Source organism: Oncorhynchus mykiss, chromosome 11, assembly GCF_057628025.1.
Source record: "Oncorhynchus mykiss isolate SJ-2025 chromosome 11, ASM5762802v1, whole genome shotgun sequence".
Lineage (NCBI taxonomy): Eukaryota > Metazoa > Chordata > Actinopteri > Salmoniformes > Salmonidae > Oncorhynchus > Oncorhynchus mykiss.
In genome coordinates this window covers 80,240,001-80,264,481 of record NC_143032.1, presented here as the reverse complement: position 1 = coordinate 80,264,481, position 24,481 = coordinate 80,240,001, and the positions used below count along the sequence as shown (strand labels likewise).

General features: G+C 45.1%; 1 protein-coding gene across 3 annotated transcripts in view; it reads right to left on the bottom strand.

Annotated features, from left to right (window-relative positions):
• Window positions 1-1,072: 1,072 nt before the first annotated feature.
• LOC110535128 (AP-4 complex accessory subunit RUSC2) overlaps window positions 1,073-24,481 on the bottom strand; it is a 50,245-nt gene continuing 26,836 nt past the window's right edge. For 2 of the 3 annotated variants that reach the window (XM_036936449.2, XM_090191221.1), the window contains 9 exons: window positions 23,804-24,037; window positions 15,526-15,696; window positions 13,030-13,106; window positions 11,984-12,158; window positions 10,355-10,460; window positions 10,109-10,155; window positions 2,984-4,154; window positions 2,599-2,775; window positions 1,073-2,466 (listed from right to left, as the gene is read on the bottom strand). In XM_036936449.2, coding sequence (XP_036792344.2) covers window positions 2,256-2,466; window positions 2,599-2,775; window positions 2,984-4,154; window positions 10,109-10,155; window positions 10,355-10,460; window positions 11,984-12,158; window positions 13,030-13,106; window positions 15,526-15,696; window positions 23,804-24,037 — 2,369 coding nt within the window. In that variant the 3' untranslated portion in view covers window positions 1,073-2,255. The remainder of the gene's footprint in view (window positions 2,467-2,598; window positions 2,776-2,983; window positions 4,155-10,108; window positions 10,156-10,354; window positions 10,461-11,983; window positions 12,159-13,029; window positions 13,107-15,525; window positions 15,697-23,803; window positions 24,038-24,481) is intronic. The other variant, XM_036936450.2, reaches the window with a different exon arrangement.

Below are 24,481 nucleotides of genomic sequence, written 5' to 3'. Positions count from 1 at the left end.
ACCTAAGGCAACATTTGAAACATCTGAATCCACTAAATGCATTGGGCTTTCTTCTAAAATGCCTCCTATCCTCAAAAATATTTCCCAGCAGATAACCTGAGACCTCTCAGGACTGAAACCCAGGGAAAGTGGCTGGTTGGACGCACCGTCGCGTATATAAAACATCATGTAGGGACCATAGGCATGGTCATGGCTAAATACGTCCAGCATATCAGCTCTCCCGTGGTTCTTTCTCAAGCACTTTACGGCATACGCAATAAACAATACTCTCTTTCTCAATTACATACAACCAATCAGAATCATTTGAAGTATATATATTTTTTGCTTGAAATGAAAACATTCAGTGTACTTCTATTATATTTTTTAGAAAAGCCCACTTTTAGAGCGTTTTAGAATAGGGAGGTTGGGGTAGAGCTGGCTCTCCATTGGTTTGTACAGCCTTCTCCCCAACACGTTCAGAAAAATTCACCAAAGCACCTGAACAGACCTCCGAAGCCATGTGTTGCTTTCATTCGACATCCTTCCTTCTTTATCCACCTCTACTACACGGTTTTCCTCAACGATAATAAATTATATCGTCATTAGTCGTTAATCAATAAATAATTAAGTTGTATATGCATTTACAGTCTGGATATATATATATAGACACATACAGCTCATACATAGTCTCTTGAACATCTTCGTTTTCTCTGTACCAGAGGTACAGTATCCTCCTGAAAGCTGTGCAGTTTTATTGGATAAAGGAGAGAGGGGTGGAGCAGGTGGGAGGAGCTAGGGTTTTGGGGTTCTAACAGAGGTGAAGAAGAGTTGAAAAGACACAAAAACATTGTCAGTTTGTTGCTAGGTTACATGCACTAGGCCCGGCTCCACCCTTTTCCTTCCCAACACCTGCAGTGATAGGTCAGTTCATCCCATCCACCAAAACAGGAAGTGAAGGGAGGAACCAGAGGATGTTGTTGGCTTTGTCCAATCAGTCAGGTTTATAAGTCCATCCAAAATCATTGTGTTACCAAGATGATGAGTATCAGGAATTTGCAGATGACGAGGAATTAATGAAGCCAGTTCAAACCGGTTTATCTGTCTGTCCATTTGTATTTAGCCCACACAGAGAAACGACGACAGCTGTCAGAAGACACACCCAGAGATAGATCACACAAACAATATTGTATTTTTTCTCTCTTTTCTGTTTTGTAACAACACTACTTTTCATACTAGCATCCTACTACAAAGCAGGGGTACTCTGTGCTAATTAAGTAAATCAAGTAGCATGATGTCAGTGTGGATACATTTAATGACAAGTCCTTTAACCAGTCTCCTGAAGTTTTCTATTAGCATTAGCACTAGCATTAGCTCTAGCTTTAGCACTAGCACTTGTATTTAGCACTAGGACAAGGACTAGCACTAGCATTTGCACTAGCATTTAGCATTAGCATCTGCATTCTAAGTCTGGCACAGCTAGGTGATTGATAGAGTATAGTTCTGGTGCATGGTAAAGTAAAGCACAGCTAGGTGATTGATAGAGTATAGTTCTGGTGCATGGTAAAGTAAAGCACAGCTAGGTGATTGATAGAGTATAGTTCTGGTGCATGGTAAAGTAAAGCACACCTAGGTGTGGTATATATATATATTGGCTGAGCTGAGGCAGTCTCTGTAGCTAGCCATGTGTCTCTGTTTGGTATTCCCATACAGTTTGTTTTGGTTTGTTTTGGTTTGTGTGTGTGTGTGTGTGCGTGCGTGTGTGTGAGTATAGTCTGAATGTATGCATGCATGAGTTTAGTGTAGATGCATGCGTAGAGAAGTCTGTTTGTTCGCGCCTGTGTGTATATGTATATGTACATACATGCATGTTTACATCTGTGTGTTTGTGTGTGTGTGTGTCTGTATCTGTCTGTGTTTCATCCCACAGTACAATAATTACACTTTAAACCAGTCATATCAGTCATATCAGCATCCTCCATGAGTATCCATCGTCTTGTATCCACCCAGTGAATATATACTGTGTCCATATTTGGTCCTCTGAGTCCTTTCCTCCTTTCCCCACTCTCCCTTCCTTAATGTGGCCCCTCGGTTCGGGCTAGGGTTGCAAAATCGGTGGCCCCTCGGTTCAGACTAACTTTCCCAAAATCCCTAGGTTTACCAGAAATCCCGGTTGGAGGAATCACAGATTTCCTCCTTATTACCTCTTGATTCCAGGAATCTCCCAACAGTGATTTCTGAAAAAACAGAATTTTGGAACCCTAGTTGAGTCTGTCAGGTCAGTGTGGTCCCTGAGGCCATTGGGGCACCTGACTGTCCTCCATGCCCCTCAGGGTAACATAGATGAAAGGCACCAGGCCCCGCTGGGCCCCCAGGGAGCAGAGGAGCCAATCGGAGTCGGCCCGGCTCAGGACCCTCAGTACGTCCCCTTTCTGGAAACTCAGCTGGTCAGGCTCCGTGGCTATGTGGTGGCACAGGGCTCGTACTTCACTGGGATGGGGGGGGGGGGAGAAAAAAATATGTGTCATTGTATTTTGTATACGTAGCTTGTATCCTGTATTTTTTATTTGCATCCTGCTGAAATATTGGTTGAATAAAAACATTTATTAAGTATGACCTTACCAGGGTTGTTTGGTGTGGCTCTCCTGTGCTGTCTGAAGAGGTGGAGAGGGTTGGTTCAGAGTGGGAGGGGCCATAGGAGCTGAAGGCTCCACCCTCTTACCTGTCCCCACCCCCACCGTCTGAGCTACGAGGTCCAGCACGGACATGTCCAGACCTGTCAGCCAGCCGGACGGCAGCCTGGGAGGGACAAACAAAGCACAGCCAAATCAATATGGAAAATTCCTTGCAAAATTGTGTGTCAAATAATTTATTGTAATCTTTGAAGTACATGTCCTAAATTATTGTCTTGGTTAATACTCAGCAAATGCTTAAAAGGGTCATTAAAATAAAGAGTAAATTATTACTGTATCATCTGTACCAGTTTAAATCACTTCACGTCCCTCACCTGCTCTGACTTTTGGCTGATCTCTGCTCTGGCCTGGAGGGGGTGCCACCACCTCCTATGCTGGACCCAAACAGCCTACCCCAACGCATGCCCTGGCCCTGGGAGGGACACTCAGCCTGGGCCGCTGGCTGGGCCACTGAGGCCTCAGGTGCTCCTGTCACTGGGGCCCCCAGTTCCGTCTCGTTCTCCTTGTCCTGGGTGAGCAGCGACTCTGGAGGACTCCCCATCCAGGAGAGTCTCCCTCTTCCCCTGGACCCCGTCCACTCACCACTGGAGCTGGAGCTGCTCTTCCTGCTTCTCCCTCTCTCTCTGAGACCCTCCTCATCCTGGCTAGACTCCGCCCCTTCCAGCACGCCCTCCCTGGGGGGCGGGAGCTGGCTCCGCCTCTCCGCAGACTTCTTCCTCTTCTCAGTCTTGACAAACTTTGAGCCCCCCTGAGCTGATTGGTCGATGTAGACCTGGGAACTCTGCATGAGCTGGTACCACCAGCACGCCTGGCGATCACGCTCCTGCCGCTGACGACCCTCCTCCGCCCAATCCCTCTCTCTCTCCTTCCTCCTCTCCTCCTTCCCTCCCTCACTTTCCCCTTCCCTCTGGCTCTCTCCTCCCACTCCCTTTGCTCTCTTTACTATGCCCCTCCCCCTCCCACTCTCCCTCCACAGATTGGCAAACCCTGTCCCTACTTCCGTCGTCATTGGCTGTGCTTCTAAAAGTCCTGCTCCTAAACGATCCATCCCCGCCCCTTCTCTCCTAGACCCTGTCCTCTGCATCATCCCTTCTCTACTCCTTCTCTCTCCAACCCCTTCCATCCTAGGCCATGTTCCCTCTCGTCTCAGACCCAGCCTCTCTCTCTTCCCCGCCCCGCTCCCTTCCCTTTTATCTCTCATAGACTCCGCCCTCCGTGACTCTGTGCTCCACCCCCTCATGAGCTGGAAGGTGGAGCGTGCTGATTGGTCCAGGTCCTCGCCGGTGGAGGCGGAGCAGAGCTGCTCCTTGCGTCTACGGTGTTCCTGGCCCTTCTGGACCAATCGGGGCTCAAAGAGCAGGTCAAGGTCAAAGGGCAACAGGGATAGAGGCTGCAGGAGGAGAAGGAACTCCTCGAATAGAGGCTGGCAGGGCCTCTGGGACAACGGCAGGAAACCCCATGGGTGGTAGTGGGTCGCTACGATGTCTGGGGAAGACCGGTGGAGAGAGACGGATGGGGAACAAACAATGGTTAGACTTTTATTTGATCTAACCTTTATTTAAATCAGAAGAAGTTCGCATTTACAATGATGACCTGAGATCAGCAGAAGCATACCGGACATGGGTTGTAATCGTATCTGTTTTCTCTCTAAGAGGTCAGAAACACTGAGAAATCTGATGGCCGACAGGGTACTTAGTACAGTAGGAGGCTGTTCTTTCTCTTGCTAGAACAACAGACGTACCTGCTGCGTACCGACGAACCTGCCGTTTCTACTTGTAGAATTGCAATGCTCGGCAGTGGTCGAAAACTTGAGCTTTAAGCCAATCAGAGAGCACAAAACTCCACAAGGGGGGGGGGGGGGGGGCAAGAGAAGTGACAACAAAAATGGAAAAAAAAGTGCACTTCTTCTCCCGGTGTCATCCAGCATCTTCTTCGTTGTTCAAATTAAAACAATAAAGCTGCATAATACAAGTCTTTACATATTTTACATCGAGCTGACGAGTTTTGTGCTTGAAGAAAGATTTGTTGTTATGTTTAACTAGATCACTAGTTAGCTACGTGGAGCTGGGGAGGGGGGGGGGGTGATGTACCAACAAACCGGAGGAAAAACATTTTCTAACACTATAAAGCATTGTCGGAATTGATATATTACATTATTAAATTAAAACCTGGAATTGGTCTGAGCTGGTGTTGCTTATTTTTATATAGCAATGTACAGCTGTGTCTGTCACTATACGCCCTTGAGGGGCCCCCTGGGACTTACAGCTGCTGCTGGTTGGCTACTGCTGGGGGGGCCTGTCATATTTGATTGACGTGTAGCCTACCATGTTTATTGCTAAGTTACATTCAGGTGGACAATTGATAGAAAGTACAAGTCGGTTAAAACGCGAGGAAAGGCAGAATAAGAAAACATGAATTGCATTCTGTGTTCCACTTACAACTTTCTTCTCCTCGTCGTTGTCCTTGCAACAAGACAACCGTAAAGATGACACGGAACATCCAACCCCTGTTGTTAGTGCTCTAGCCTGACAGTGGCTAATGGGGCGGGTGTTGAAATGAAGCATGGCCTCGCGCCCGTGGCAAACATAAATAAGAACAAGGCTTTCTATGTGCACTGCTGAGCACACAACATACATTTCATTCTAATGAACGCTGCAAGACCCTGTTTACCTACTGCTTCTAGCCTCCCAAGGTTTAAAATACTTCAGTTGGAACAGGAACACTTGCAGGGAGCTGTTCTCACTCTGAAATAGTATTATTTATTTATTTAACTAGGCAAGTCAGTTAAGAACAAATTCTTATTTTCATACACCGCCTAACGGGACTCCCAATCACAGCTGGATGTGATGCAACCTGGATTTGAATCAGGTACTGCAGTGACACCTCTTGCACTGAGATGCAGTGTCTTAGACCACTGTGCCACTCGGGAGCCCCTGCAGAGCCTATCAGACACAAGGTGGGCCTGCAGGAAACAGGCCAGAGAAGCGGTTGTTCAGAGCCTGACCTAGATCCTTGAAGCTCTGCGCTGAATAAAACACCTTAACCATACAACGCCAAAGTCGGCCTCTAAAGCCAACGGCACGCTCTCAAAATGTATGTTGGTGTTTTGGAACAGTTTACTAAAGAAGATGTACATATTTGCTAACTATCTGCAAAAGGATTGGATAGATGTAAACACTGAGTGGATCTCATTGACACCTGCATGGTTGAGATCAGACAGATGCTCACAGATGAGGCCTACGACAAGATGGGAGAACACTGAGAAACAGATTGGCCCGAGAAAACAATGCAAACTGAGTTTGCAGAGAAGAGAGCGCGTAAGAGGAAGAGTTTTTATGACGAGGATACAGAGGACGACCCAATTCTGGAAAGCAGAAGGCGCTTTGAAGCTGATGTATATTATTGCATACTTGATGTTTTTGTGGGGCAGTTTGATATGCCGGCTTCAGAGAAATGGCACGACTATTCTTTGTGCTCAAACCACAGCGCTCTGAGCACCCTGAAGAAGAAAATAATATGCTTGAGCTCACACGTTTCTACTTGGAAGACATTTCCAAGCCTAAGGAAGTTGCGAATGAGTTCCTCTCTTTCCGCACAATGTATCCTGAGTTAGCCATGGATCTCAACACTGACGCAGTCCTATCATTCCTCACTGCCAACGACATGCACTAAGCATATCCAAATCTGACCATTCCCATCAGAATCTACAAAACCATTCCCATCAGAATCTACAAAACCATTCCCATCAGAATCTACAAAACCATTCCCATCAGAATCTACAAAACCATTCCCATCAGCATCTACAAAACCATTCCCATCAGAATCTACAAAACCATTCCCATCAGAATCTACAAAACCATTCCCATCAGAATCTACAAAACCATTCCCATCAGAATCTACAAAACCATTCCCATCAGAATCTACAAAACCATTCCCATCAGCATCTACAAAACCATTCCCATCAGAATCTACAAAACCATTCCCATCAGAATCTACAAAACCATTCCCATCAGCATCTACAAAACCATTCCCATCAGAATCTACAAAACCATTCCCATCAGAATCTACAAAACCATTCCCATCAGCATCTACAAAACCATTCCCATCAGAATCTACAAAACCATTCCCATCAGAATCTACAAAACCATTCCCATCAGAATCTACAAAACCATTCCCATCAGAATCTACAAAACCATTCCCATCAGCATCTACAAAACCATTCCCATCAGCATCTACAAAACCATTCCCATCAGAATCTACAAAACCATTCCCATCAGAATCTACAAAACCATTCCCATCAGAATCTACAAAACCATTCCCATCAGAATCTACAAAACCATTCCCATCAGAATCTACAAAACCATTCCCATCAGAATCTACAAAACCATTCCCATCAGAATCTACAAAACCATTCCCATCAGCATCTACAAAACCATTCCCATCAGAATCTACAAAACCATTCCCATCAGAATCTACAAAACCATTCCCATCAGCATCTACAAAACCATTCCCATCAGAATCTACAAAACCATTCCCATCAGAATCTACAAAACCATTCCCATCAGAATCTACAAAACCATTCCCATCAGAATCTACAAAACCATTCCCATCAGAATCTACAAAACCATTCCCATCAGAATCTACAAAACCATTCCCATCAGCATCTACAAAACCATTCCCATCAGAATCTACAAAACCATTCCCATCAGAATCTACAAAACCATTCCCATCAGCATCTACAAAACCATTCCCATCAGAATCTACAAAACCATTCCCATCAGAATCTACAAAACCATTCCCATCAGCATCTACAAAACCATTCCCATCAGCATCTACAAAACCATTCCCATCAGCATCTACAAAACCAGACCCGGTGCCAGAACGAATGAGTTTGTTCTATTGAATGCATGATGCAGACCCGGTGCCAGAACGAATCAGTTTGTTCTATTGAATGCAGACCGGGGGCCAGAACGAATCAGTTTGTTCTATTGAATGCATGACGCAGACCCGGAGCCAGAACGAATGAGTTTGTTCTATTGAATGCATGATGCAGACCCGGAGCCAGAACGAATCAGTTTGTTCTATTGAATGCATGATGCAGACCCGGAGCCAGAACGAATCAGTTTGTTCTATTGAATGCATGATGCAGACCCGGTGCCAGAACGAATCAGTTTGTTCTATTGAATGTATGATGCAGACCCGGAGCCAGAACAAATCAGTTTGTTCTATTGAATGCAGACCGGGGGCCAGAACGAATCAGTTTGTTCTATTGAATGCAGACCGGGGGCCAGAACGAATGAGATTGTTCTATTGAATGCATGATGCAGACCCGGAGCCAGAACGAATCAGTTTGTTCTATTGAATGCAGACCGGGGGCCAGAACGAATCAGTTTGTTCTATTGAATGCAGACCCGGTGCCAGAACGAATCAGTTTGTTCTATTGAATGCAGACCCGGAGCCAGAACGAATCAGTTTGTTCTATTGAATGCAGACCCGGTGCCAGAACGAATCAGTTTGTTCTATTGAATGCAGACCGGGGGCCAGAACGAATCAGTTTGTTCTATTGAATGCATGATGCAGGCCCCGAGCCAGAACGAATCAGTTTGTTCTATTGAATGCAGACCGGGGGCCAGAACGAATCAGTTTGTTCTATTGAATGCAGACCCGGTGCCAGAACGAATCAGTTTGTTCTATTGAATGCAGACCGGGGGCCAGAACGAATCAGTTTGTTCTATTGAATGCAGACCGGGGGCCAGAACGAATCAGTTTGTTCTATTGAATGCATGATGCAGACCCGGAGCCAGAACAAATCAGTTTGTTCTATTGAATGCAGACCGGGGGCCAGAACGAATCAGTTTGTTCTATTGAATGCAGACCGGGGGCCAGAACGAATGAGATTGTTCTATTGAATGCATGATGCAGACCCGGTGCCAGAACGAATCAGTTTGTTCTATTGAATGCAGACCCGGTGCCAGAACGAATCAGTTTGTTCTATTGAATGCAGACCCGGTGCCAGAACGAATCAGATTGTTCTATTGAATGCAGACCCGGTGCCAGAACGAATCAGTTTGTTCTATTGAATGCAGACCCGGTGCCAGAACGAATCAGATTGTTCTATTGAATGCAGACCCGGTGCCAGAACGAATCAGTTTGTTCTATTGAATGCAGACCCGGTGCCAGAACGAATCAGTTTGTTCTATTGAATGCAGACCCGGTGCCAGAAAGAATCAGTTGGACAGGCATGTTTTTTCATGGGACATCTTATGTGTGCACGCGCTTGTGCATTTACAAATGTTTTAATGGCTGTAATAGTAATGAATAGTAAAGTTTGGGGGAGCTCTATCCTACCATTTCTACCGATCTGTGGGCCAGTTTGCACATTTTCTCGGAACAGTTTAGTTTCAATAATAACGTTTTTGTTTCTCGCAATCATTGTCACGTTGTTAACCGTACAAATATGCAGTAAAATTATACAAATCTAAAGGTTAAAATTAGACTATGCGGAGAGCATTAGGTTCTGCCATATGGACACATTGATACACCGTGAGCCGTTGGCGACTAAAGACATGAGAGCATAGAACTCAGAGATGCAGCAGTAAGCCTATAACTTCCATCGTCAGCTAAGTCAAATACAGTACATAGGCCTGAAGCTAACAAATGAAAACACTAGAAAATGTCCTGTTAAAAATTCTGATTATTTCAAATCACATTCAGCTCTCTATTCCACCTGTCTGCCTCTCTATCTGTCCTGACTTGAGGTATCGCTAGCGAACATGCAAAATTGTATTAACTAGCCTATTCCGGGCCCTCAAGAGTTTCCTGCGCCAGTGAGCTCGGGACAGAAAGATGTTTTTTAAAATTACTTTTACACTGGATTTACGGGATCATTAGATCACGATATTTAGCTTTTCAAACGGTTTGGTGATTATCGAGGCCAGGAGTGTTGGAAACATTTTCAGATACTGAGGAATTATAATTTCGTAATGGATGTTAAAAAACAGACCTAGTTGACTTGTGTGAGGCAAAGAAAACAATGTGTGGTGGACGTGGTCAGCCAATCAGAAATCAGACGTTACCAAATGGGCGCTTTCCTACATACAGTAGATCTATTTGTCTGCTAAATGAGCACTTCATGCGCTGCGATAAATGGTTTTGCGTGCTGTTGTCCATGGTGCCGACCATCTACAGAGCTCTCCCGGCCTGCTGCGCTTTGTAGAACGATGTGTGCTGTCCTTGGTGCGTTAAAACATTGTATTGATTCACGGCTGACTGGTAACCTGTTTTCCTTCTTTTTTTTATTGCGCCACCTTGTGGTCTGGAGTATTTCATCTGTGGTTACACAACAAGCTAAATGCCGACACTGGGCAGAGGTGCTAAGTACCTATCTGCAGTCAGATTTTCTCTGTGTGTCTGACCCTTAACCCTTAAGATGTGCATACCTTCATGAGTGTAGAGGTGATTGAACCAAAACTCCAAAGATCGCAAGCTGAAACAGGGAAAAACACAAGAGATAAACAAGAAAGGAGTCAGTTACTTTGTATCGCTACGGAAACCAATACTGAGTTAGAGCCTTAAGGTTTGTGACAGTGAGAGGGAGATACAGTACTGTACAGGAGGGAGACACAGAGTACAGGACTGTTAGTGATGACTATCAGAATTCGGTAACATAGAGGGAGTGTACTCACTTGAGCAGTCCGAAGATGAATGCGTTGAGTCTCATACTGTGGCTGGTGAACTCTGAGTACTGGGACACTTTGGAGAACAGGCTGTGGAGAACACGGGTGGATGGGCCTGAGGGAGGGAGGGAGGGAGGGAGGGAGGGAGGGATTAAAACTCCTGCATTGTAAGACGATTTATTCTAATGTTACCTTGACAATTAAATATTCGATTCAGTGGTGTAGTGGAGGGTGTACGCAGGTATACGCCACATAACCCACTCACTTCTTAACCCCCACTGATACGTATCAAAGTAGTGTAGTGGAGGTGTACGCCCGTATAAATTAATAAGGCTGATGAAATAGCTCTGAATGTTTACCTTAAAATGTTGATAAACTATTATTTCTTCACATTTTAGGCACTGCAATGTACACAAGGCCTACGTGTGAATGTTCCCAAACACCTTTCTAAAACGCGCTGCACACATGCGAGCGGTTTCATGGACGGAGATGGAAATATCCGTTAGAAAGAGGAGGGAGATGATTAAAGATGAAATAACTACCATGGGGTTGCTAATAACAACTAGGATCATTCCTGTGGCTACTCGACAATGAAAGAATGTTGACAGAAAGCCAATAGAACAGGAAAATGCATGCCAACCTGTCAGAATGATATCATATCACTGTTTCTCATCCAGGTTTTCACAACAGGGCACTTTGTCCTTCGCTGGGCGGGCCATTTGGGCAAATCTAAAGGAAACTCATTGCTCCAGCCACTACTACACCATAGACTGTTTTATCTGGTTATATTATAATCCTACATTTCATTTTTTATTGCAGCATTGATCAGCATTGTTAAGACCATTGCCAACATCGTATTATCAAAATATAATGAAAATCACCCACTTACGTCTCGTCCTCTAATGAAGCAGTAAGGCCCGAATGGGGGTGTGGTATATGGCCAATATACCACGGCTAAGGGCTGTCATTATGCACGACGCAGTGCCAAGAGACTAGGGACAGTCTGTCATATCTTGTGTAATTCTCCTGTCTTATCTGATGTCCTGTGTGATCTTAGGTACAGTATGTTCCCTCTAATTATCATATCTCTCTCTCTCTCTCCCCTCCTGGAGGACCTGAGCCCTAGGACCATGCCTCAGGACTACCTGGCCTGACCACCTGGTCGTGCTGCTGATCCAGTTTCTGCTGTTCTGCCGGGCGGCTAAGGAACCCTGACCTGTTCACCGGTCATGCTGCCTTGTCCCGAATGTGCTATTTTGACCATCTCTCTCTTTCCACCAGGCTCCAGGGCTTATGGCCTTAAAATTATCATCATCATCATCATCATCACCTAGTTATGTGGTGGCCTCTACCAGGTTCCAGGGCTTATGGCCTAATCATCATCATCATCATCATCATCATCATCATCATCATCACCTAGTTGTCTGGAGGCCTCTACCAGGTTCCAGGGCTTATGGCCTAATCATCATCATCATCATCACCATTACCTAGTTGTGTGGAGGCCTCTATCAGGCGCCAGGGCTTATGGCCTAATCATCATCATCATCATCATCATCATCACCTAGTTGTGTGGAGGCCTCTACCAGGCGCCAGGGCTTATGGCCTAATCATCATCATCATCTTCATCATCACCATTACCTAGTTGTGTGGAGGCCTCTACCAGGCTCCAGGGCTGGTTGCGTCTCTGTCCGATGATCAGGTCCAGGACGTAGGCCTTCAGCCCATCCCCCAGCACCTCCCTTAGAGCCGGACACAGGTACTTCAGGATCAGGTGGCCGACGTTGGGACTCACCCAACTGTTACCGAGCTTCGCCTGGAAGGGGGAGGGGTGGAGAAGAAATTCAAAAAAGGTAGAGGAAGAACGAGGACAAGAGCAGAGAAGAGAGCGGGAGCACGAGAACAACAGATAGAGAGGAGAAAGGGGGAGTGACCAAGAGAGAGGAGAAAGGGGGAGTGACCAAGAGAGTGGAGAAAGGGGGAGTGACCAAGAGAGAGGAGAAAGGGGGAGTGACCAAGAGAGAGGAGAAAGGGGGAGTGACCAAGAGAGAGGAGAAAGGGGGAGTGACCAAGAGAGTGGAGAAAGGGGGAGTGACCAAGAGAGAGGAGAAATGGGGAGTGACCAAGAGAGAGGAGAAAGGGGGAGTGACCAAGAGAGTGGAAAAGGGGGAGTGACCAAGAGAGGAGAAAGGGGGAGTGACCAAGAGAGAGAAAGGGGGAGTGACCAAGAGAGAGAAGAAAGACAACAAGAGAGAGGAGAAAGGGGGAGTGACCAAGAGAGAGGAGAAAGGGGGAGTGACCAAGAGAGAGGAGAAAGGGGGAGTGACCAAGAGAGAGGAGAAAGGGGGAGTGACCAAGAGAGAGGAGAAAGGGGGAGTGACCAACAGAGAGGAGAAAGGGGGAGTGACCAAGAGAGAGGAGAAAGGGGGAGTGACCAAGAGAGGAGAAAGGGGGAGTGACCAAGAGAGAGGAGAAAGGGGGAGTGACCAAGAGAGAGGAGAAAGGGGGAGTGACCAAGAGAGAGAAGAAAGACAACAAGAGAGAGGAGAAAGGGGGAGAAAAAATACATTGACATAACCGTTTATTTATGAAAAGAGATAAACATTGTAATGTTGTAAAAAAAAACAACAGTCTACTATAGAAACCAAAAGGATGAAATAGAACAGTATTATCACACAGTAAAATACCTTCACATCAGGGTCCCGACTGGTGCCAAAATGAGCTACGATTAAATCTACCGCTGTATTGATGGCTTTGACTAAACCTGAGAGAGAGAGACAGAGAGAGAGAGAGAGAGAGAGCGAGAGAGAGAGAGAGAGGAGGGAGAGAGAGAGAGAGAGAGGAGGGAGAGAGAGAGGAGGGAGAGAGAGAGAGAGAGACAGAGAGAGAGAGAGAGAGAGAGAGAGAGAGAGAGAGAGAGAGAGAGAGAGAGAGAGAGAGGAGGGAGAGAGGGAGAGAAAAGAAGGGGGGAGGAATGTAAAGAGGTAGTCAATTACAAGAGGCACTTCACATGTCAAACAGCCTCTCAGCAGTAAGTATGGTCTAATACAGTCACCTGCTTTTATCTGACTGTTATCATCCTCTTTCCATTTTCCACAATGACAGTCAGATAGTCACCAATGGCCAACCTCAAAGCAGAAAACTTTCATTCGCAAGGCTTGAAAGTAGAGGGACATTTCTTCATTAACTATCTACTTCAGTATGCTACCATGCACACAGCATGCTACTGTATATGTTGTTTGTGGCATATTAAACAGTAGGGCTTTTAAGATGGGTTGGAGTCAACATTCTGTTTTCCATTACAGACACTTTCTAATAGCTCCAGAAGCTTCTGAGTCCCCAGCGGGAGTTAAAGTGGGGCTCGATTGAAGGACCCTTCAGTACCGACATCAAAGGCCTAGAGACACCCACACACTCAGAGAGAGAGAGAGAAACGGGGAGAGAGAGAGAGAAAGTGAGGGAGAGAGAGAGAGAGAGAGAGGGGGGAGAGAGAGATGGGAGAGAAAGGGATATCGAGAGGGAGAAAGTGAGAGAGAGAGAGAGAGAGAGAGAGAGAGAGAGAGAGAGGGAGAGAGAGATGGGAGAGAAAGGGATATCGAGAGGGAGAAAGTGAGAGAGAGAGAGAGAGGGGGAGAGAGAGAAAGTGAGAGAAAGGGATGTCGAGAGGGAGAGAGGGGGGAGAGAGAGAGAGAGAAAGACTCCACACTGTATACAGCAGTAAAGGGAAAGAGGAGCAGTCAAAGGGTTTTAATACTGTACATAATGTAGTCTTTATTACCTTCTCTCTCCATTCGATGTGATATGACTGAAGGCTACGCTTCATCGTTTATGCATGGCTTTCTCCCGATCAAACAATGAATGTAATGAAGAAACAAGTTATTTGAATACATACATACACTGTATTTACAAAAGTATGTGGACACCCCTTCAAATGAGTGGTTTCGGCTATTTCTGCCACACCCGTTGCTGACAGGTGTATAAAATCGAGCACACAGCCATGCAATCTCCATAGACAAACATTGGCAGTAGAATGGCCTTACCGAAGAGCTCAGTGACTTTCAACGTGGCGCCGTCATACGATGCCACCTTTCCAACAAGTCAGTTCAAGTCAAATTTCTGCCCAGCTAGAGCTGCCTCGGTCAACTGTAAGTGCTGATATTGTGAAGTGGAAATGTCTAGGAGCAACAACGGCTCAGTCGTGACGTGATAGGCTACAAAAGCTCACAGAACGGGACGGCCGAGTGCTGAAGCGCGTAGTGTGTAAAAATTGTCAGTCCTCGGTTGCAACACTCACTACTGAGTTCCTAACTGCCTCTGGAACGTCGGTACAATAACTGTTCGTCGGGAGCTTCATGAAATGGGTTTCCATGGTCGAGCACACGCACACAAGCTTAACATCACCATGCGCAATGCCAATCGTCGGCTGGAGTGGTGTAAAGCTCGCCGCCATTGGACTCTGGAGCAGTGGAAACACGTTCTCTGGAGTGATGAATCACGCTTCACCATCTGGCAGTCCAACGGACGAATCTGGGTTTGGTGGATACCAGGAGAATGCTACCTGCCCGAATGCATAGTGCCAACTGTAAAGTTTGGTGGAAGAGGAATAATGGTCTGGGGCTGTGGATACCAGGAGAACGCTAGGCCCCTTAGTTCCAGTGAAGGAGTAAAATGACATTCTAGACCATTCTATGCTTCCAACTTTGTGGTAACAGTGCAAAAAGAAGGGTCCATACAGAAATGGTTTGTCGAGATCGGTGTGGAAGAACTTAACTGGCCTTCACAAAACTCTGACCTCAATCCCTTCGAACAATTGGAGCGTTGACTGCGAGCCGGGTGTAATCACCCAACATCAGTGCCCGACCTCACTAATGCTCTTGTGGCTGAATGGAAGCAAGTCCCTGCAGCAATGTTCCAACATCTAGTGGAAAGCCTTCAAGAGAAGAGAGGAGGCTGCTGTGGCAGCAGAGGGGGGACCAACTCCATATAAATACACACGATTTTGGAATGAGATGTTCGACAAGCAGGTGTCAACATACTTTTGTTCATGTAGTGTACATACGTACACACACACACACACACACACACACACACACACACACACACACACACACACACACACACACACACATACATACATACATACATACACACACAAACTACACCACTCCTAGTGGCTGTCTCACCTCTCTTCTGCTGCAGGTCCACAGCGATGTGGGACTGTGAGGAAGAGGAGGATGATGAGGAAGAGGAGGCATCCGGAGAGAGACAGAACTCTTCTGGAGGACGCTCGGTCAGGGAAAAGTAGTCTGGCAGGAAGTCACTGTAGTACTGCTGCAGCTGCTTCACAGACTGGCCTGAGAACACACACACGTAGGATGAGTACACACACGGGTAGGATGAGTACACACACAGGTAGGATGAGTACACACACAGGTAGGATGAGTACACACACAGGTAGGATGAGGACACACACACACGTAGGATAAGAACACACACACGTAGGATAAGAACACACACACGTAGGATGAGTACACACACACGTAGGATAAGTACACACACATAGGATAAGAACACACACACGTAGGATAAGAACACACACAGGTAGGATAAGAACACACACATGTAGGATAAGTACACACACACATAGGATGAGAAAACACACATGCTCGACATACACTCATCACACACACTGGCAGCGATGTCTTTGGACACTATACATGAATAAACACACACACACACGCACACACACACAGGCACGTGCACAGATAGGGTCTACCTGTGCCCAGCACCTGCCACTTTGCCCTCCCACTCGCCAAATGCCCTTTTCAGTGGTGGTATAATTATTATTTTTTTTTTGTATACAGTTTTTGTTGTTTTTCTTCTGAACCTACTGACCCCAAGTTGTTGTTTGACGTCATCAAGTTCACCCCAGCCCCTACCCTTACCCTGTCCGTTGACCTGTACGGAGCTCGCGTGTGCCCGGTTCTGCCCTTTTCCCAGGCTGCCCTGTGTCATGACTCTCCTGTGAAGATGTGAAGGATCAGGTTACAGTGGCTCTTACTACAGCTCTCTCTCTCCCGCAGAGGGGGAGAGGTGGAGGTGGCAGCGTTATGGCGGGCGTAAAATACCGTAGTATTGGGATTGGAATGTGTGACTGTGGGACATAGAGAGGGACTTGCCAAAACTCCTACATCCCCAAAATTGGAGGATGTTTTTTGAGAATGTGGAACCGGTCCGTGGACACTTTAAGGACTGTTTGTTTCATTTTGTGACCTAATGAAGGACAGGAGAAACACATTCATGTTTCTTTGTTTGTATACAGTACTCAATTATGGGATTTGCATCTGAACGTTGTATCAAATAAATGATTAAGCACAAGAATACTTTTGGAAAGTTAATGTGATCTTAGTCCGCTAAATTATAATTATTTCTCATAGTAACTTATCAGTGGCCACGCACAGAGACTATACCCAAACTTCATGGAACGACCCCTTTCCACAGAGGGAATAAAAGGACTCGTGACAAAATGTACATTTAGTCAAGAGAACGCAGGGACGGGGTTCCCACGTTGAAATGGCTACCACTCTATAGACCAAGCAGACTAAGGCGGGCGCCAGATGTTGCAAAATGGTTTAGACAATAGAAACCAATAGATTGCCACAGAAGGAGCAAGTCCTCGACGCAGCTTTACCAGTCTGCAGCTGAAAATGTGCGTAAGTCTAAGATGAGGATACCGACAACTACCGCAAGCATCTATTCTAACAGATCAATTCTAAGAACAATGGTACTCTGAAAGATCCATTCATTATCGAACGACCGAATGATACGCCCGACGTATCCATTATAACAAGCTACAACTACGAAAGACTTTGATCTCTGGTGGACAAACCAGAGACTTTCTGTTGACTCACTATGCAGCAGAAGAACCGGCGATCACAGAGAGGCACAACACCTGTAAATATGTAAATTGCAATTTCTTTTCGAATGAGCGGCTGTGCATGTTCAAAGTATTAGCATTTCCATGAGTGTAGTCAACTGTATGTATGTGGGTCCACTCAGTTTCCCTCTCTTGAACTGCCCCCACCCCTTTCCTTTGTCTACAAAGCCATCATATCGGTTTAGCCCTCCTTGGGACTTTTCAGTGTATCATGTGAGTAACCAATGTATGACTATTGTGTGTGTGTGTTTATGTAATTCCGTGATTGGTTAGTTAGTTAGTAAATAAATAATGAAGCCTGATTCATGATCTATGCTAGGGTTGGTACATATGTCCAAGGGTTTGCGACATTCAGGAATGAGACTGACGAGGTAATAATACATTAATGGAAGACTGTAATCGATAAGATAATAAAATATCTAAGAGATCCCCAGGTCACCCCCTCTCATGTTCTGGTACCTCAGAGCTCCCCAGGTCACCTCCTCTCATGTTCTGGTACCTCAGAGCTCCCCAGGTCACCTCCTCTCATGTTCTGGTACCTCAGAGCTCCCCAGGTCAACCCCCTCTCATGTTCTGGTACCTCAGAGCTCCCCAGGTCACCCCCTCTCATGTTCTGGTACCTCAGAGCTCCCCAGGTCACCTCCTCTCATGTTCTGGTACCTCAGAGCTCCCCAGGTCAACCCCCTCTCATGCTCACTTTCTGGACTCTGGCTAACCACCATATGTGTCTCGTTTCAGGAAACTAGGCGCTATGTCGCGCGTCACTACTTCACAGGAGCGCCATTTGAATGTCGCTCTGGCTATCTACTCCGATTTCAGAGAACTCTCGTCTGAGTGTGTCAGAACACAGAATAACTGACAAATTTACAAACGCTCAAAACCCGTTGAATATGGCTGGTGTCAGGAAACTTTGGCAAAAAAAAGCGTCATTAAATTGTTTCCAACAGCACAGTTGCAGTCCCCAACAACACTCTGAATAACATAAAAACAGCTTAACCAGCTCTGCTAGGGTGAGTAAAATGGTCAAAGTGAGCTGTTCTTTCATTTGCGTCTGGAAGTAGCTAGCAAGCTAGCCAACATTAGCCAGTTAGCTTGGGTGCTTGACTGCTGTTGTCAGGACAGAATGCCCGGATCAACCCTACTTATCGGGCAGAGCGTCCAGTGTTCGCTCTGAATGCTCCGAGTGTTCAGAATTTACGAACAGAACAATCTGACAATGCTGAGTTTACAAACTCCCAGAGCACACTCTGGCACTCCAGATTAAATTTACGAACAGAACAATCTGACAACGCTGAGTTTACAAACTCCCAGAGCACACTCTGGCACTCCAGATTCAATTTACGAACAGAACAATCTGACAACGCTGAGTTTACAAACTCCCAGAGCACACTCTGGCACTCCAGATTAAATTTACGAACAGAACAATCTGACAACGCTGAGTTTACAAACTCCCAGAGCACACTCTGGCACTCCAGATTAAATTTACGAACAGAACAATCTGACAACGCTGAGTTTACAAACTCCCAGAGCACACTCTGGCACTCCAGATTAAATTTACAAACAGAACAATCTGACAACGCTGAGTTTACAAACTCCCAGAGCACACTCTGGCACTCCAGATTAAATTTACGAACAGAAAAATCTGACAACGCTGAGTTTACAAACTCCCAGAGCACACTCTGGCACTCCAGATTAAATTTACGAACAGAACAATCTGACAATGCTGAGTTTACAAACTCCCAGAGCACACTCTGGCACTCCAGATTAAATTTACGAACAGAAAAATATGACAACGCTGAGTTTACAAACTCCCAGAGCACACTCTGGCACTCCAGATTAAATTTACGAACAGAACAATCTGACATTGCTGAGTTTACAAACTCCCAGAGCACACTCTGGCACTCCAGATTAAATTTACGAACAGAACAATCTGACAACGCTGAGTTTACAAACTCCCAGAGCACACTCTGGCACTCCAGATTCAATTTACGAACAGAACAATCTGACAACGCTGAGTTTACAAACTCCCAGAGCACACTCTGGCACTCCAGATTAAATTTACGAACAGAACAATCTGACAACGCTGAGTTTACAAACTCCCAGAGCACACTCTGGCACTCCAGATTAAATTTACGAACAGAACAATCTGACAACGCTGAGTTTACAAACTCCCAGAGCACACTCTGGCACTCCAGATTAAATTTACAAACAGAACAATCTGACAACGCTGAGTTTACAAACTCCCAGAGCACACTCTGGCACTCCAGATTAAATTTACGAACAGAAAAATCTGACAACGCTGAGTTTACAAACTCCCAGAGCACACTCTGGCACTCCAGATTAAATTTACGAACAGAACAATCTGACAATGCTGAGTTTACAAACTCCCAGAGCACACTCTGGCACTCCAGATTAAATTTACGAACAGAAAAATATGACAACGCTGAGTTTACAAACTCCCAGAGCACACTCTGGCACTCCAGATTAAATTTACGAACAGAACAATCTGACATTGCTGAGTTTACAAACTCCCAGAGCACACTCTGGCACTCCAGATTAAATTTACGAACAGAACAATCTGACAACGCTGAGTTTACAAACTCCCAGAGCACACTCTGGCACTCCAGATTAAATTTACGAACAGAACAATCTGACATTGCTGAGTTTACAAACTCCCAGAGCACACTCTGGCACTCCAGATTAAATTTACGAACAGAACAATCTGACAACGCTGAGTTTACAAACTCCCAGAGCACACTCTGGCACTCCAGATTAAATTCACGAACAGAACAATCTGACAATGCTGAGTTTACAAACTCCCAGAGCACACTCTGGCACTCCAGATTAAATTTACGAACAGAACAATCTGACATTGCTGAGTTTACAAACTCCCAGAGCACACTCTGGCACTCCAGATTAAATTTACGAACAGAACAATCTGACAACGCTGAGTTTACAAACTCCCAGAGCACACTCTGGCACTCCAGATTAAATTTACGAACAGAACAATCTGACAACGCTGAGTTTACAAACTCCCAGAGCACACTCTGGCACTCCAGATTAAATTTACGAACAGAACAATCTGACAACGCTGAGTTTACAAACTCCCAGAGCACACTCTGGCACTCCAGATTAAATTTACGAACAGAACAATCTGACAACGCTGAGTTTACAAACTCCCAGAGCACACTCTGGCACTCCAGATTAAATTTACGAACAGAACAATCTGACAACGCTGAGTTTACAAACTCCCAGAGCACATTCTGGCACTCCAGATTAAATTTACGAACAGAACAATCTGACAACGCTGAGTTTACAAACTCCCAGAGCACACTCTGGCACTCCAGATTAAATTTACGAACAGAACAATCTGACAACGCTGAGTTTACAAACTCCCAGAGCACACTCTGGCACTCCAGATTAAATTTACGAACAGAACAATCTGACAACGCTGAGTTTACAAACTCCCAGAGCACACTCTGGCACTCCAGATTAAATTTACGAACAGAACAATCTGACAATGCTGAGTTTACAAACTCCCAGAGCACACTCTGGCACTCCAGATTAAATTTACGAACAGAACAATCTGACAACGCTGAGTTTACAAACTCCCAGAGCACACTCTGGCACTCCAGATTAAATTTACGAACAGAACAATCTGACAACGCTGAGTTTACAAACTCCCAGAGCACACTCTGGCACTCCAGATTAAATTTACGAACAGAACAATCTGACAACGCTGAGTTTACAAACTCCCAGAGCACACTCTGGCACTCCAGATTAAATTTACGAACAGAACAATCTGACAACGCTGAGTTTACAAACTCCCAGAGCACACTCTGGCACTCCAGATTAAATTTACGAACAGAAAAATCTGACAACGCTGAGTTTACAAACTCCCAGAGCACACTCTGGCACTCCAGATTAAATTTACGAACAGAAAAATCTGACAACGCTGAGTTTACAAACTCCCAGAGCACACTCTGGCACTCCAGATTAAATTTACGAACAGAACAATCTGACAACGCTGAGTTTACAAACTCCCAGAGCACACTCTGGCACTCCAGATTAAATTTACAAACAGAACAATCTGACAACGCTGAGTTTACAAACTCCCAGAGCACACTCTGGCACTCCAGATTAAATTTACGAACACACCTGTAGGTTGTTCCTCCTTTAAAAGTTGCAGCGTACTGCGGCGCAGCTAGCATGGTGCCGCAGAATTCTATGGCACGTTATGCACGTTAACGCCAACCACTGGTACCATTAATGTTAATTAGTACTAGTTTGACCACCAGAGGGCATCTTTGAGAAGCATTTGAACGCCTTCAATAATAGCTGTACTGAAGAATGTGGGAGACCGGGGTTCAATTCCCCAACGGCGAGGAAGGAGTAAGCTGTCCTTGTAAATAAGAATTCTTAACTGATTCCATATGTGTTATTTCATAGTTGTGATGTCTTCACTATTATTCTACAATGTAGAAAAAAGTCAAAATAAAGAAAAACACTGGAATGAGTAGGTGTGTCCAAACGTTTGATTGGTAGTTGCTTAATTCATTCGATTAATATTATGGTGTTTCTATTACAAGGAAAACAAAAACCCTTTGGGAGTATATTCAAATATGCTCTTTAAATAAATAAGACCTACACCACTTTTAACAGCATATTACTCAACACTAGTGAGACTCATGTCGCCTACGGTAGGATATAAAAAAATATGATGTGACTCACCTCCAATAATTACATATTGAGGATTGGAGGATATTTCTGTAATTCAGTAATATTTATTCCCATAGTAATTTATTATGGATCCATAACTAAATAAACATTGGGAGTATTTTTATCATCATTTTATTAATGAAAGCATAAAGATTGCTTTAGTTTGAAGGTGCAGACTGGCACTACGGACAGAACAGTGGGAAGGTTTCCCTAGTCAGCACCATTAAATGCCCCTTAAAGTGTTGCCAGTGTGGCGGGGTGGGGGATGATTTTGTTTCGAAATGACCTAAAATGAGCGAGAAAAAGGCCATTCTTGAACATGGGGTGAGACACTGTTACTAATTTGTAAATAAAGCCTGTTTGTTATTTTGAATGATTTATTTCTGTTTTTAGATAGAGAAAAAACAATAACCTACTGTCATCTCACGGGTCTCCCAGTCAAGGCCAGCACGGGTATTGAACCAGCATCTGTAGCAACATTGCTTGCACTTAAACCGTTGCACCACTCAGGCGTGTACAATGTGACTGGTCGGGAGTGGCCTACAGTACTACAGTAAGACCAAAATAATTTTATAAAAACCTTAGTGTAACAACAGTTTTAGTAAGTAACACTGAAGTTGTGCACAATTATCAGTTTCTATTTAGGTTTGTCGTCCATTCATTGTCAGTTAGAGACACAGTAGGACCCAAAAGCATAATCGGTGCTCTAACTCCCCCTTGTGGTGGTCTGAAGCAATGAAGAGGTGATGCAGGGTACCGTACTAAACCACAAATTACCTCAAAGTATGGCGGCGTAAACTTGCAACTGTTAAAGGAGGAACCACTGTACAAACTAACCTTGAAATGTACATAGCCTCACATGTGAATCCTTAAAGAGATGGGTGGGGCTAAAGCTTAAGAGGGTGTGAACAATGCTGAATGGGTGTAGACAAAGAAGAGCTCTCCAGTAGGTACCAAAATATTCAAGGGCCATTTTCTCAAAAGTGAGGTTACAAGTTGATCAACTTTCAAAGCAGAATTACTTTCCCATTGTTCCTCAACTGTAGTGTATGATATATCATTTTGTAGCTCTGAGTCGCTACTTTTATCCAATGTAAAAAACACAGTTTCAAATTTTGCTACATAAGTCCGAATCGAGCTGGTCAGTCACATAATACTAAAATATACATACAAGCCAGTCATATACCATTAGTTAAACAATTATGAATATTAGGCTATAGTATGAAGTTATTATTTAAGAGCATTGAAGATGAGTCACAATCAGTAAAGAAATATAGTAGCTAGCTAACTAGCATATTTACATCAATCATCAACATCAGCTGCCAGCCCACCTTCACAATCAGTAAAGAAATATAGTAGCTAGCTAACTAGCATATTTACATCAATCATCAACATCAGCTGACAGCCCACCTTCACAATCAGTAAAGAAATATAGTAGCTAGCTAACTAGCATATTTACATCAATCGTCAACATCAGCTGATAGTGCACCTTCACAATCAGTAAAGAAATATAGTAGCTAGCTAACTAGCATATTTACATCAATCATCAACATCAGCTGACAGCCCACCTTCTGTTCCTGATGTCAATCACGTCTTTAGGAGGCAGTGTAACTAGCTGGCTTACAATTTGTGATGATTGTGGTGTTAAAGAAATAATATTTAAAAAATAAAAAAAATGGCTGTGCACGGCCCTGCACGCACACACACACGCACACACACACACACACACACACACACACACACACACACACACACACACACACACACACAGCGCCTGATCAATAGGGTTAGTAGTATATGAACACCATTGAGTCGTCCCAGGGGGGTGTGTCCACTAGAGGCCGGAGGGAAGTCAAACACGTTCCGTCGTGTAATTCGCTGACCAACGGCCCCGCCCCTACGACCGTTCCCGTCCAGACTGCCTGATAGAGGCAGATCGCCTGACCCTGCAGAGCCCCCCAAGGAACACCTCTCCACCCCTAATGGGTTCTTTCGACGATACTCCCTCCATTTCAGAGTCTGTGGAGAGAGGTGGTGCCCTGTAAGGGAGGATGGATGGAGGAGGGGATACGGGGATGGAGGACACAGAGAAAAAATACGAGTGGTGGGGGAAGAGGGGTTTGGAGGGATGCACGGAGAGACGAGAAGAGAGTTGGGTGGGATAAGAGAAGGAGAAAATATAGAGGTAATGGTAGAAAGAGGGAGATGAGAGAGGAAGGTAGGTTTTCATGTGGAGGATTGGGGAAAGCAAGATTAAACGAGAAGTGAGAGGTAGATGAAGTGTACATGGGAGAAGGCAGAGGAAGAGGAGCGTTGAAATTGAGAGACAGAGAGAGAGAGAGAGAGAGATAGGGTGAGTGTACATGGGAGAAGGCAGAGGAAGAGGAGCGTTGAAATTGAGAGAGAGAGAGAGAGAGAGAGAGAGAGAGAGAGAGAGAGAGAGAGATAGGGTGAGTGTACATGGGAGAAGGCAGAGGAAGAGG